General features: G+C 47.8%; 1 protein-coding gene across 4 annotated transcripts in view; it reads left to right on the top strand.

Annotated features, from left to right (window-relative positions):
- LOC143777149 (solute carrier organic anion transporter family member 1C1-like) overlaps window positions 1-14930 on the top strand; it is a 160714-nt gene extending 145784 nt beyond the window's left edge. For all 4 annotated transcript variants that reach the window (XM_077267233.1, XM_077267236.1, XM_077267234.1 and 1 more), the window contains exons 12-15: window positions 8679-8866; window positions 10091-10155; window positions 10375-10492; window positions 14605-14930. In XM_077267233.1, the coding sequence (XP_077123348.1) occupies window positions 8679-8866; window positions 10091-10155; window positions 10375-10492; window positions 14605-14806 (573 nt within the window). In that variant the 3' untranslated portion in view covers window positions 14807-14930. The remainder of the gene's footprint in view (window positions 1-8678; window positions 8867-10090; window positions 10156-10374; window positions 10493-14604) is intronic.
- Window positions 14931-15144: the final 214 nt, after the last annotated feature.

Below are 15144 nucleotides of genomic sequence, written 5' to 3'. Positions count from 1 at the left end.
TTCTCCCTAACTTCCTGCCTGACCCCCAGTTTTACCCACAGTGGTGAGGAGTGGCCTAATAAATAGCACCCTTAGCTCCCCCTGGAGGCCCGACTGTGAAATGTATTGGTGTATGTGATACCTGGTCAGATGAACTCCTTCAGTGCCATCAGACGTACCATAGCCCCCCTTAGCGGCGGAGCCACAGTACTGCAACGACCAGGACTCTGGGGCGCTGCACTAACAAGACTGCTTGAAAAATAGTCTTCATGTATGTCTGGGCCCACTGCAACCATTTCTGCTTGTGAACACTGTTTAGGGGTGGCTGAATAGTAGGTTTATGCACCACAGCAAGCCTTTGAAGGATCCTACACCTTGAGGTTTGAGGGACTCCAGAGGCACCAGCAACTTCAAATAACTTTTTGCTGCTTTGTAATGGTATTTTGGCAGCTGCTCTCTTAATTCAATGAATTTGTCTGGCAGAAACCTTCCTCAATATGCCTTTATCTGCATGAACTCTGTTTCAGTCATAAATCTCTTCATAGTATGATGATCACTCCTAAGTTTTCGTGAAATATCTAATGTTTTTATACCTTGTCCAAGGCATTGCACTATTTAACACTTTTCGGCAGCAGAGAGATCCTTTTAATTTCCCATATTGCCTGAAACCTGTGACCTGCTTAATAATGTGGAACATCATTTTTAAGTAGTTTTCCTTTAATTAGAATCACCTGGAAAACTAATTATCACATGTATTTAAGATTGATTTCAGTGATCCATTGAGCCCTGAGACACAATACCATCCATGAGTTTATTTGAAAAACAAAACGATTTAATTTTTATGACACTTAAATCCAATTTGCATAATAATTTGGAACAGAGTGTATATATATTTTTTTATTTTGGGGGGGAATTTTTTTTTTTTTTTTACACATGTGAATACTTTTTTTTTACACTCTAACATTGCCCCGGGGGGGGGCATCAGTTATAGTGTAAGATCGCCGATCTGACACTTTGCTGTGCACTGTGTCAGATCGGCGATCTGAGGTGCACAGATTCAGGCTTCCTGGCGCCTGCTCTGAGCAGGCGCTGTGAAGCCACCTCCCTGCAGGACCCGGATGCCGCGGCCATCTTGGATCCAGGCCTGCTGCAGGGAGGAGGAGGTAAGAGACCCTCACAGCAACGTGATCACATCGCGTTGCTCCGGGGGTCTCCGGGAAGCCCGCAGGGTTTGATCGCAGTGTGCCGGGGGTTAATGTGCCGGGGGCGGTCCGTGACTGCTCCTGGCACATAGTGCCGGATGTCAGCTGCAATAGTCAGCTGACACCCGGCCGCGATCGGCCGCGCTCCCCCCGTGAGCGCGGCTGATCGTGCTGGACGTACTATTCCGTCCTTGGGAAGTAAGGCCCACCCCACATGGACGGAATAGTACGTCCGATGACAGAAAGGGGTTAAGCCACTTTGTTACCATTTTGGCAGTATTCTTCGGGTAATTGTCCATTTGGACCCATTTCCGCCCAAGCTTTAACTTCCTGGCTGATGCCTTGAGATGTGTTTTTTTTTCTAACTCTTTTCTTGAAGGATTCCACAAAATAAGATAACAAACATATGATATCATAGCATATCGTCAAAATAATCCATATATCAACATTCACATTGACATAGATATGACAAAATACCTCCAACAATAAAGTATACAAACAAATAAAACATAACCTTCAGCATAATGTATTCTACCAGGCATTGCATTTCCTAATCAACAGAGTTTTTTATGAATGTCTTAAAGCTCGTACCAGATCAGGTTATAACAGACACATGTTATGAATCCCACACAGATCCTCAGTCTTATGGTCAAGAATAGATCTGAATAGATCACGTTCATCTCTGGGACACAGAACCCATCTCCTTCCTGAGCTGTATGATAGCTGGACATTCCTATCTTGTTGGTACTTGTGTTTAATTGTTTGTACAGATGAACGAGGCACCTTCAGGTATCTTGAAATTGTACCCAAGGATGAGCCAGACTTATGCAAGTCCACAATTCTCTTCCTGATATCTTTGCTGATTTATTGAGACTTTCCCATGATGCTACACAAAGAAGCAGTGTGTTTCAGGTGTGCATTAAAATACATCCACAGGTGTGTCTCTAATTTACTCTGATGTTGCCAGAAACTTATCAGAAGCTTCCAAACACGACATCATCAAATGGGCAGTCCATATTGGGTAAAGGCATAGTGATCTTAGTGTATGAAAACGTTTGTCTTTGCAGTAATAAAAATGCCTTAAAACCTTCTCTCTCTCATTATTGTGGCATTTGGCAAATATTAATAATTATGGTAATCCTGATTGTCCTAAAACAGGAAAGGTTTATTCTGATTTCATGTCAGATACTGAGAAAAACCTGCAGATGTATCTTTATATATAGTGTATGAAAACTTCTAGTATCAACTGTACGATGAGATTTATGATGGTCGGTGAGATGTATGATGAGATTTATGATGGTCGGTGAGATGATGAGATTTATGATGGTTCGGCGTGATGTATGAAGAGATTTATGGTGGTCAATGAGATGTATGATGAGATTTATGATGGTCGCTGAGATGTATGATGAGATTTATGATGGTCGGCGAGATGTATGATGATATTTATGATGGTCAGTGAGATGATGAGATTTATGATGGTCGGTGAGATGTACGATGAGATTTATGATGGTCGCTGAGATGTACGATGAGATTTATGATGGTCGGTGAGATGTACGATGAGATTTATGATTGTCGGTAAGATGTACGATGAGATTTATGATGGTCGGTGAGATGTACGATGTGATTTATGATGGTCGGTGTGATGTACGATGATATTTATGATGGTCGGTGAGATGTATGATGAGATTTATGATGGTCGCTGAGATGTATGATGAGATTTATGATGGTCGCTGAGATGTATGATGATATTTATGATGGTCGGTGAGATGATGAGATTTATGATGGTCGGTGAGATGTACGATGAGATTTATGATGGTCGGTGAGATGTACGATGAGATTTATGATGGTCGGTGAGATGTACGATGAGATTTATGATTGTCGGTAAGATGTACGATGAGATTTATGATGGTCGGTGAGATGTACGATGTGATTTATGATGGTCGGTGTGATGTACGATGATATTTATGATGGTCGGTGAGATGTATGATGAGATTTATGATGGTCGCTGAGATGTATGATGATATTTATGATGGTCGGTGAGATGATGAGATTTATGATGGTCGGTGAGATGTACGATGAGATTTATGATGGTCGGCGAGATGTACGATGAGATTTATGATGGTCGGCGAGATGTACGATGAGATTTATGAAGGTGGGTGAGATGTACAATGAGATTTATGATGGTCAGTGAGATGTATGATGAGATTTATGATGTTCGGTGAGATGTATGAAGAGATTTATGATATTCAATGAGATGTATGAAGAGATTTATGATGGTCGGTGTGATGTACGATGAGATTTATGATGGTCGGTGAGATGTACGATGTGATTTATGATGGTCGGTGTGATGTACGATGATATTTATGATGGTCGGTGAGATGTATGATGAGATTTATGATGGTCGCTGAGATGTATGATGAGATTTATGATGGTCGCTGAGATGTATGATGATATTTATGATGGTCGGTGAGATGATGAGATTTATGATGGTCGGTGAGATGTACGATGAGATTTATGATGGTCGGTGAGATGTACGATGAGATTTATGATGGTCGCTGAGATGTACGATGAGATTTATGATGGTCGGTGAGATGTACGATGAGATTTATGATTGTCGGTAAGATGTACGATGAGATTTATGATGGTCGGTGAGATGTACGATGTGATTTATGATGGTCGGTGTGATGTACGATGATATTTATGATGGTCGGTGAGATGTATGATGAGATTTATGATGGTTGGTGAGATTTATGATGCGATTTATGATGGTCAGCTAGATGTATGAAGAGATTGATGATGGTCGGTGAGATGTATGAGATTTATGATTGTCGGTAAGATGTATGAAGAGATTTATGATGGTTGGTGAGACGTACGATGTGATTTATTATGGTAGGTGAGATGTACAATGAGAATTATGATGGTCGGTGAGATATATGATGAGATTTATGATGGTCGGTGTCACGATTCCCACCGTGCCAACACCAATGGGTCACGGATCGTGGGTGACCTTTGGCCAGCACACGGCTATCACATGTGCAGGGGGCTTGTCTTAGTTATCCCTCCACTGCTACAATGTGATGAAAACACAAACAAGGCTATTGACCTTAGGGTCTATTAATTTACCGCAGGGGCTTATTTTAGTTATCCCACTGCTGCTACAATATCACGAACTGCAGGGATTTATGTATATCCCGCTTTCCAGTTCCGCTTCTGAACGTGCAGATCTCCAGCGCCCCCTTACCCTCAGGTCAGTCAGGGGACTACACCTGGGATAATTAGTCGCTGGATGGGCCGCTTCACTGTGGACTGGCTAGCAGGCACCCTGCAGCGAGGGAATTATAAATGCTCAGGCCGCAGCCAGACAATAGCTTATATAACCCCGTTCCATCGCTGCCAGTGGTACCCACCTGGCCCAGAACACACTTCCTTGCCACCAGCTCAGATTTTTCACAGAGAGGGGTTCGAGCCAACCCAAATTAGTAGCGTAATTACTTCAGGTACGTTAAAATTCGCACAGAGCATGGAGAAGACAAAACTAGTAAATTTATAGTTTACTCCAAAAGACTAGGCAGTGTTTATAAAAGATATAGAAAGATGTTACAATGTGAGACAAAGTATGTACAGCAATTATAAAATAAACAGGGATTAAAGAAAGATAAAACTCACATTTTGCTTGTCATTTCCGCTAACAATGCTGGTAGGCGGAGCCCAAATATCCCAGTGCATCAGGAGGTCTTTCTGTAGTGACATCTTAGGCAAGAATGAAGGCTGGGTGGAGTGCAGTCACTTATACCTGCAAGCTTGTGACATCACTAAAGGGGCTGCTTTGCCTTCACCCTCCCCTCTCCTCAAAGTTACAGATTGTACCAGCAATACTTTTAATTATCATATCTTGGCTTCAGAGCATGGCAAAGTCACAGCACCCCCATCATTCACCTTATATTAAAATGTGCTTTCTAATGATACCATACTCGGACTAGTTGGTCCACACGGTTCAGGAGAAATCTGCACTTGTACTCGTGTTTAGCTGCTAGCGCTTACAGTTATTGACAGATCTACCGATGGGAATTCGCAATATATACTCCTTATTTTCCTAGCCCAAATCGGTGGCCCAAGATATTACTATAATAGAACAAAGAACCTCACGTCTTTTGAGAGAGACTAGACCAGTTTCAGCTGGTACTAGATGGGAGAATTGCCTATTGCAGCTACAGAGGTCGTAAACATTCTTGTGGGGAGAGGGAATGAGAGGTTTAGAATTCACACACACAGCAGCAGAAGCAAAGAAAGAAAGGGTTGTCAGAGCCCACAGCGTGAGGGGTAACAGGGAAAATGAAAAATCCTACTCCATTTTATACATTATCGTGACAGTCGGTGAGATGTATGATGAGATTTATGATGTTCAATGAGATGTATGAAGAGATTTATGATGGTCGGCGAGATGTACAATGAGATTTATGATGGTCGGTGAGATGTACGATGAGATTTATGATGGTCGGCGAGATGTACGATGAGATTTATGAAGGTGGGTGAGATGTACAATGAGATTTATGATGGTCAGTGAGATGTATGATGAGATTTATGATGTTCGGTGAGATGTATGAAGAGATTTATGATATTCAATGAGATGTACGATGAGATTTATGATGGTCGGTGAGATGTACGATGTGATTTATGATGGTCGGTGTGATGTACGATGATATTTATGATGGTCGGTGAGATGTATGATGAGATTTATGATGGTCGCTGAGATGTATGATGAGATTTATGATGGTCGCTGAGATGTATGATGATATTTATGATGGTCGGTGAGATGATGAGATTTATGATGGTCGGTGAGATGTACGATGAGATTTATGATGGTCGGTGAGATGTACGATGAGATTTATGATGGTCGCTGAGATGTACAATGAGATTTATGATGGTCGGTGAGATGTACGATGAGATTTATGATTGTCGGTAAGATGTACGATGAGATTTATGATGGTCGGTGAGATGTACGATGTGATTTATGATGGTCGGTGTGATGTACGATGATATTTATGATGGTCGGTGAGATGTATGATGAGATTTATGATGGTTGGTGAGATTTATGATGCGATTTATGATGGTCAGCTAGATGTATGAAGAGATTGATGATGGTCGGTGAGATGTATGAGATTTATGATTGTCGGTAAGATGTATGAAGAGATTTATGATGGTTGGTGAGACGTACGATGTGATTTATTATGGTAGGTGAGATGTACAATGAGAATTATGATGGTCGGTGAGATATATGATGAGATTTATGATGGTCGGTGTCACGATTCCCACCGTGCCAACACCAATGGGTCACGGATCGTGGGTGACCTTTGGCCAGCACACGGCTATCACCTGTGCAGGGGGGCTTATCTTAGTTATCCCTCCACTGCTACAATGTGATGAAAACACAAACAAGGCTATTGACCTTAGGGTCTATTAATTTACCGCAGGGGCTTATTTTAGTTATCCCACTGCTGATACAATATCACGAACTGCAGGGATTTATGTATATCCCGCTTTCCAGTTCCGCTTCTGAACGTGCAGATCTCCAGCGCCCCCTTACCCTCAGGTCAGTCAGGGGACTACACCTGGGATAATTAGTCGCTGGATGGGCCGCTTCACTGTGGACTGGCTAGCACGCACCCTGCAGCGAGGGAATTATAAATGCTCAGGCCGCAGCCAGACAATAGCTTATATAACCCCGTTCCATCGCTGCCAGTGGTACCCACCTGGCCCAGAACACACTTCCTTGCCACCAGCTCAGATTTTTCACAGAGAGGGGTTCGAGCCAACCCAAATTAGTAGCGTAATTACTTCAGGTACGTTAAAATTCGCACAGAGCATGGAGAAGACAAAACTAGTAAATTTATAGTTTACTCCAAAAGACTAGGCAGTGTTTATAAAAGACATTGTAACATCTTTCTATATCTTTTATAAACACTGCCTAGTCTTGACTGCCTAGACAAAGTATGTACAGCAATTATAAAATAAACAGGGATTAAAGAAAGATAAAACTCACATTTTGCTTGTCATTTCCGCTAACAATGCTGGTAGGCGGAGCCCAAATATCCCAGTGCATCAGGAGGTCTTTCTGTAGTGACATCTTAGGCAAGAATGAAGGCTGGGTGGAGTGCAGTCACTTATACCTGCAAGCTTGTGACATCACTAAAGGGGCTGCTTTGCCTTCACCCTCCCCTCTCCTCAAAGTTACAGATTGTACCAGCAATACTTTTAATTATCATATCTTGGCTTCAGAGCATGGCAAAGTCACAGCACCCCCATCATTCACCTTATATTAAAATTTGCTTTCTAATGATACCATACTCGGACTAGTTGGTCCACACGGTTCAGGAGAAATCTGCACTTGTACTCGTGTTTAGCTGCTAGCGCTTACAGTTATTGACAGATCTACCGATGGGAATTCGCAATATATACTCCTTATTTTCCTAGCCCAAATCGGTGGCCCAAGATATTACTATAATAGAACAAAGAACCTCACGTCTTTTGAGAGAGACTAGACCAGTTTCAGCTGGTACTAGATGGGAGAATTGCCTATTGCAGCTACAGAGGTCGTAAACATTCTTGTGGGGAGAGGGAATGAGAGGTTTAGAATTCACACACACAGCAGCAGAAGCAAAGAAAGAAAGGGTTGTCAGAGCCCACAGCGTGAGGGGTAACAGGGAAAATGAAAAATCCTACTCCATTTTATACATTATCGTGACAGTCGGTGAGATGTATGATGAGATTTATGATGTTCAATGAGATGTATGAAGAGATTTATGATGGTCGGCGAGATGTACGATGAGATTTATGATGGTCGGTGAGATGTACAATGAGATTTATGATGGTCGGTGAGATGTACGATGAGATTTATGATGGTGGGTGAGATGTACAATGAGATTTATGATGGTCGGTGAGATGTACGATGAGATTTATGATGGTCGGCGAGATGTACGATGAGATTTATGAAGGTGGGTGAGATGTACAATGAGATTTATGATGTTCAATGAGATGTATGAAGAGATTTATGATGGTCGGCGAGATGTACAATGAGATTTATGATGGTCGGCGAGATGTACGATGAGATTTATGATGGTCGGTGAGATGTACAATGAGATTTATGATGGTCGGTGAGATGTATGATGAGATTTATGATATTCAATGAGATGTATGAAGAGATTTATGATGGTCGGCGAGATGTACAATGAGATTTATGATGGTCGGTGAGATGTACGATGAGATTTATGATGGTCGGCGAGATGTACGATGAGATTTATGAAGGTGGGTGAGATGTACAATGAGATTTATGATGGTCAGTGAGATGTATGATGAGATTTATGATGGTCGCTGAGATGTACGATGAGATTAATGATGGTTGGTGAGATGTATGAAAAGATTTATGATGGTCAGTGAGATGTATGATTATTATGATGTATGATAAGAGAAGCGGTCAGACGATGTCCTGGGATATTTCAGGTCTATCACAATTGCTCCTGCATTGAGGCCCTGGATTTGCCACCATCGGTGAATTCGTCGGCGGCGCTCGGCTCGTGTCCACGTGGTGACACTTGTGACAGGATGTTCCTCATCTACGTCATCACACAGATCTTCACAACCTTTGTACATGCGACTGGTGGATCCCCGAGCTACGTCATCCTTCTCTGGTCAGTGCCCAACATCATAACTGACGCTCTACTATCAATTGTAAGAAAATACTCTAATAGGAAAAATATCTACATGATTTACACAGAGAGACAATGAGGCAGTACTATCTGTACCTACTTCATATACAGGGAGAGACAAGGAGGCAGTATTATCATTATTATTTATTTATTTATATAGCACCATTGACTCCATGGTGCTGTACATGAGAAGGGGTTACATGCAAATTACAGATATCACTTACAGTAAACTAACAATGGCAGACTGGTACAGAGGGGCGAGGACCCTGCCCTTGTGGGCTTACATTCTACAGGATGGTGGGGAAGGAGACAGGAGCTCCGGTGTTGGTGAGGCGGTAGCTCCGGTGTTGGTGAGGTGGTAGCTTCAGTAGTGATGGAGGCAGCGGGGTCAGTGCAGGCTGTAGGCTTTCCTGAAGAGATGGGTTTTCAGGTTCCGTCTGAAGGATCCGAATGTGGTTGATAATCGGATGTGTTGGGGCAGAGAATTCCAGAGGATGGAGGATATTCGGGAGAAGTCTTGGAGGCGGTTGGGTGAGGAGCGGATAAGTGTGGAGGAGAGAAGGAGGTCTTGGGAGGACCGGAGATTACGTGAGGGAAGATATCGGGAGATTAGTTCAGAGATATATGGAGGAGACAGGTTATGGATGGCTTTGTAGGTCAGTGTTAGTAATGTGAACGGGATACACTGAAGCAATGGGAGCCAGTGAAGAGATTTACACAGGTGGGAAGCGGAGGAGTAGTGAGGAGAGAGATGAATTAGTCGGGCAGCAGAGTTAAGGATGGACTGGAGGGGTGCGAGAGTTAGCGGGGAGGCCACAGAGGAGGATGTTGCAGTAGTCGAGGCGGGAGATGATTAGGACATGCACAAGAGTTTTAGTAGGTTAACGGTTGAGGAAAGGACGGATTCTGGAGATATTTTTGAGCTGGAGGCGACAGGAGGTGGAAAGAGCTTGGATGTGTGGTTTGAAGGACAGGGCAGAGTCCAGGGTTACTCCGAGGCAGTACTACCTACACCTACATCATTTAAAGGGAGAGACAAGGAGGCAGTACTATCTGTATCTACATACAGTAGTTTACAGGAGAGGGCACAGAAATGACCTTACAAGGATTCTGAGATGCTTCAGCTGCACGATACAGATCGCTGATCCCACAGATGATGACTCACAATATATTTTATGACCTCTAAAGTCTCTGCTGTTCCTGCAGGTGTGTATCTCCGGAGCTGAAATCTCTGGCCATCGGTGTTTACATGTTACTGATCAGAACATTAGGTGAGAACAGATCACTATACACAGTGACAGCGACTAGAGACCAGGAAAACTGATATCCACAGTGTCCCCATAATAACAGTGACATTACAGCACCCCCTTTCGTCAGGACATTCCTGGTATTAGAGGGGTGGTACGGGGTCACGTGATGTTGTGGGGGTCCTGGCTCTCAGCTCGGAGGGTCCTGTGTTGTCTAATCTGCTGCACTTTGTTCCTCCACAGCTGGAATCCCGGCCCCCATGTACTTTGGGGCTCTGATTGACAGGACCTGCCTGAAGTGGGGGACGAAGCTGTGCGGAGGGCGGGGGGCTTGCCGCCTGTACGACACCCACTCCTTCAGGTGAGGTCCCCGGGGGTCCTGTGCAGCCGCCGGGCATCCCCCGGGAGTGTGGGGGTCATATCCGGGTTTTGGTGACTATCGCGGAGCAGAGACGTGACCGGGGTGTCCGGAGATACAAGCCGCTGATCAAGAGACACCGCCGGAGACGTCCGTGTGCGGGACTGAGGAGCAGTGTGCGGCCCCTCCAGAGCTGCTCCTGAGGGAACGTGAAAGCTGCGCTCTGATTGGACACTCGGTGAGAATTCAGGGTCTTCCACTCTTCACCCCGTGTCCCCTCAGAGATCCAGGCCCCTCATGTAGGAGTGTTAAGACCAGCAGGGTCCTGTGAGCGGGGGTCTTATGGGTGGGGTCCTGTAGTTGGGTGATGGCGGGGGTCTTGTAGTCATGTGATGGCGGGGTCCTGCAGTCGGGTGCTGGCGGGGTCCTGCAGTCGGGTGATGGTGGGGTCCTGTAGTCGGGTGATGGCGGGGTCCTGTGAGTGGGGGTCCTATGGGCAGGGTTCTGCAGTCAGGTGATGGCAGGGTTCTGCAGTCAGGTGATGGCAGGGTTCTGCAGTCAGGTGATGGCGGGGTCCTGCAGTCAGGTGATGGCAGGGTCCTGCAGTCAGGTGATGGCAGGGTTCTGCAGTCAGGTGATAGCAGGGTTCTGCAGTCAGGTGATGGCAGGGTCCTGCAGTCGGGTGATGGCGGAGTCCTGTGAGTAGAGGTCCTATGGGCGGGGTCCTGCAGTCAGGTGATGGCAGGGTCCTGTAGTCATGTGGTGGTGGGGTCCTGTAGTTGGATGATGGCGGGGTCCTGTAGTCGGGTGATGGAGGGGTCCTGTGAGTAGGGGTCCTATGGGCGGGGTCCTGCAGTCAGGTGATGGCAGGGTCCTGTAGTCATGTGGTGGCGGGGTCCTGTAGTTGGATGATGGCAGTGTCCTGTAGTCGGGTGGTGGCGGGGTCCTGTAGTCGGGTGATGGCGGGGTCCTGTAGTCGGGTGATGGAGGGGTCCTGTAATCGGGTGATGGCGGAGTCCTGTGAGAAGGGGTCCTATGGGCAGGGTCCTGCAGTCGGGTGATGGTGGGGTCCTGTAGTCAGGTAATGGCGGGGTCCTGTAGTCATGTGGTGGCGGGGTCCTGTAGTTGGATGATGGCAGTGTCCTGTAGTCGGGTGGTGGCGGGGTCTGTTGTGATTCGGTTCGTGGGCTCCCCCGGTGGTCTCTTGTGGTACTGGTGTCCTGCAAGCTTTGCCTTCTCAGTTCACCTGTTCCTATCAGGATGTGGGAGTATCCTATTTAACCTTGCTCCTCAGTCATTCTAATGCTGGCCATCAATGTATCCAGAGTGATTCTGTTGCATGTTCCTGCTCCCAGTTTTCTGCTCAGCTAAGTTGGACACTTTAGTCCTTAAGTCTATTTTTGTATGTTTTGTCCAGTTTGCACTTATGTGAATCTCTGCAGCTGGAAGCTCTTGTTGGGCTGAAATTACCACTCCGGTGTCATGAGTTGTCACATGAGTTAAGGTAATTTCAGGATGGTGTTTTGAAGGGTTTTGCAGCTGACCGCGAAGTCCTCTGTTGTATCTTTCTGCTATTTAGTTAGCGGGCCTCTCTGTGCTAAATCTGCTTTCATACTACGTGTGTCTTTTCATCTGCTCTCACCGTTATTATATGTGGGGGGCTGCTATCTCCTGTGGGGACATTCTCTGGAGGCAAGCCAGGACTGTGTTTTCTTCTACCAGGGGTAGTTAGTTCTCCGGCTGGCGCGCGGCATCTAGAGACAACGCAGGAATGCCCCCTGGCTACTTCTAGTGTGGTGTGTAGGTTTAGCATCGCGGTCAGCTCTAGTTTCCATCACCCGAGAGCTTGTCCGTTTATTCTATGCTTCTGATGTTTCCTTGCCATTGGAAACCATAACAGGGGTCCTGTAGTCGGGTGATGGTGGGGTCCTGTAATCGGGTGATGGTGGGGTCCTGTAGTCGGGTGATGGCGGGGTCCTTTAGTCAGGTGGTGGCGGGGTCTTGTAGTCGGGTGATGGTTGGGTCTTGTAGTCATGTAATGGCGGGGTCCTGTAGTCGGGTGATGGCAGGGTCCTGTAGTCGGGTGGTGGTGGGGTCATGTAGTCGGGTGATGGCGGGGTCCTGTAGTCGGGTGATGGAGGGGTCCTGCAATCGGGTGATGGTGGGGTCCTGTAGTCGGGTGATGGCGGAGTCCTTTAGTCAGGTGGTGGCGGGGTCTTGTAGTCGGGTGATGGCAGGGTCCTGTAGTAACGTGGTGGCGGGGTCCTGTAGTCGGGTGATGGTGGGGTCTTGTAGTCATGTAATGGCGGGGTCCTGCAGTTGGGTGATGGCAGGGTCCTGTAGTTGGGTGATGGCGAGGTCCTGTAGTCGGGTGATGGCGGGGTCCTACAGTCGGGTGATGGCGGGGTCCTGTAGTCAGGTGATGGCAGGGTCCTGCAGTCGGGTGATGGCGGGGGATCCTGTAGTCAGGTGATGGCAGGGTCCTGTAGTCGGGTGATGGTGGGGTTCTGTACTCGTGTGGTGGCGGGGTCCTGTAGTCGGGTGATAGCGGGGTACTGTAGTCACGTGGTGGTGGGGTCCTGTTGTCATGTGGTGGCAGGGTCCTGTAGTCGGATGATGGCGGCGTCCTGTAGTCATGTGGTGGCAGGGTCCTGTAGTTGGATGATGGCAGGGTCCTGTAGTCGCGTGGTGGCGGGGTCCTGTAGTCGCGTAATGGTGGGGTCCTGTAATTGGGTGAAGGCGGGGTCGTGAAGTGGTGGGATCTTGTGGTTGTGTGGTGGTGGGGTCCTGTAGTCGGGTGATGGTGGGGTCTTGTAGTCATGTAGTGGCTGGGTCCTGTAGTCGGGTGATGGCGGGGTCCTGTAATCGGGTGATGGCGGGTCCTGTAGTCGGGTGGTGGCAGGGTCTTGTAGTTGGGTGATGGCGGGGTCTTATGGGCAGTGTCCTGTGAGTGAGGGTCCTATGGGCAGGGTCCTGTAGTGATGACGGTGGTGTAACAAGTCGCTCTCTGTCATCTACCACAGTAGCACCTTCTTGGGCCTCACCGCTGTGATCTGTCCTTCCTCCTGTGAGGGGGTTCCTGTAGCTGGGTGGTGTCGGGGTCCTATAGTCTGGTGATGGCAGGGTCCTATGGGTGAGGGTCCCATGGGCGGGTCATGTACTGGTGGAGGTGGTGTAACAATTCGCTCCCTGTCATCTTCTCCCGCAGGAGCACCTTCCTGGGCCTCACCGCTGGGATCTGTCCTGCCTCCTGTGGGCAAGCTTCTGTAGTTGGGTGTTATTGTGGTCCTGTAGTTGGGTGGAGTCGGGGTCCTGTGAGCAGGGGTCCTATGGGCAGGGGTCCTGTAGTGATGGCGGTGGTGTAATGAGTAGCTACCTGTCATCTTTTTCCACAGGAGCACCTTCCTGGGCCTCACTGCTTGGATCCGTCCTTCCTCCTGTGGGCAGGTTCCTGTAGTCGGGTGATGGCGGGGTCCTGTGAGCGGGGGTCCTGTGGGTGGTGGCCCTATGGGTGGGGTCCTGTACTGATGGCGGTGGTGTAATGAGTAGCTCCCTGTCATCTTTTCCCGCAGGAGCACCTTCCTGGGCCTCACCGCTAGGATCCACTCTCTGTCTTTCCTCCTGTGGGCAGGTTCCTGTAGTTGGGTGGTGTCGGGGTCCTGTAGTCAGGTGATGGCGGAGTCCTGTGGGCGGGGGTCCTATGGGAGGGGTCCTGTAGTGATGGCAGTAGTGTAATGAGTCGCTCCCTGTCATCTTCTCCCGCAGGAGCACCTTACTAGGCCTCACTGCTAGGATCCATGCTCTGTCCTTCCTCCTGTGGGTGGTTTCCTGTAGTTGGGTGGAATTGGGGTCCTATGGGTGGGGTCCTGTGAGTGGGGGTCCTATGGGCGGGGTCCTGTAGTGATGGTGGTGGTGTAACGAGTCGCTCTCTGTCATCTTCTCCCTCAGGAGCACCTTCCTAGGCCTCGCCGCTGGATCCACACTCCGTCCTTCCTCCTGTGGGCGGGTTCCTGTAGTTGGGTGGTGTCGGGTCGTGTGAGCGGGGGTCCTATGGGCGGGGTCCTGTAGTAATGGTGGTGGTGTAACAAGTTGCTCCCTGTCATCTTCTCACGCAGGAACACCTTCCTGGGCCTCACCGCTGGGATCCGCGCTCCGTCCTTCCTCCTGTTTCTCGTCTTTATTTCTATGGTGAAGAAAAAGTTTCCTGCAAGAAGAGAGAGTGAGCAAGAACATGGCACAAAGAAGCCGGCAAGCCCCAAAGATGGCGGAAAAGAGGCGCAGGAGGCCCCCGAAATAGAGAAGCAGACTTTTATATAATGTCCACAATCCTGTCATTATCTGACTGATGGGAGGGCGAATCCCCTGATGATGGGGGTGATAGTATGTGTGGTTACATGTCCTCTCCTACCAGGGACTGCCCGAATAAAGCGCACGCAGCCCACCACAACCTTCCGCTCATTCAGTGCTGGACATAAAGGGGAGCCCCGATTCTATCACACCGGGGGCTCCGAGGTGTGTACTAGTAATGGAGGGAGAAAAGGAGGAGCCCCGACCTCAATATCACACCGGGGGCTCTGAGGTGTGTACTGGTAATGGAGGGAGAAAAGGAGGAGCCCCGGCCTCTATATCACAGCGAGAGCTCCGAGGTGTGTACT

This window comes from Ranitomeya variabilis, chromosome 5 (genome assembly GCF_051348905.1).
Source record: "Ranitomeya variabilis isolate aRanVar5 chromosome 5, aRanVar5.hap1, whole genome shotgun sequence".
Lineage (NCBI taxonomy): Eukaryota > Metazoa > Chordata > Amphibia > Anura > Dendrobatidae > Ranitomeya > Ranitomeya variabilis.
Note: the sequence above shows the minus strand (reverse complement) of the source record. Positions and strands in the feature narration are given on the sequence as shown.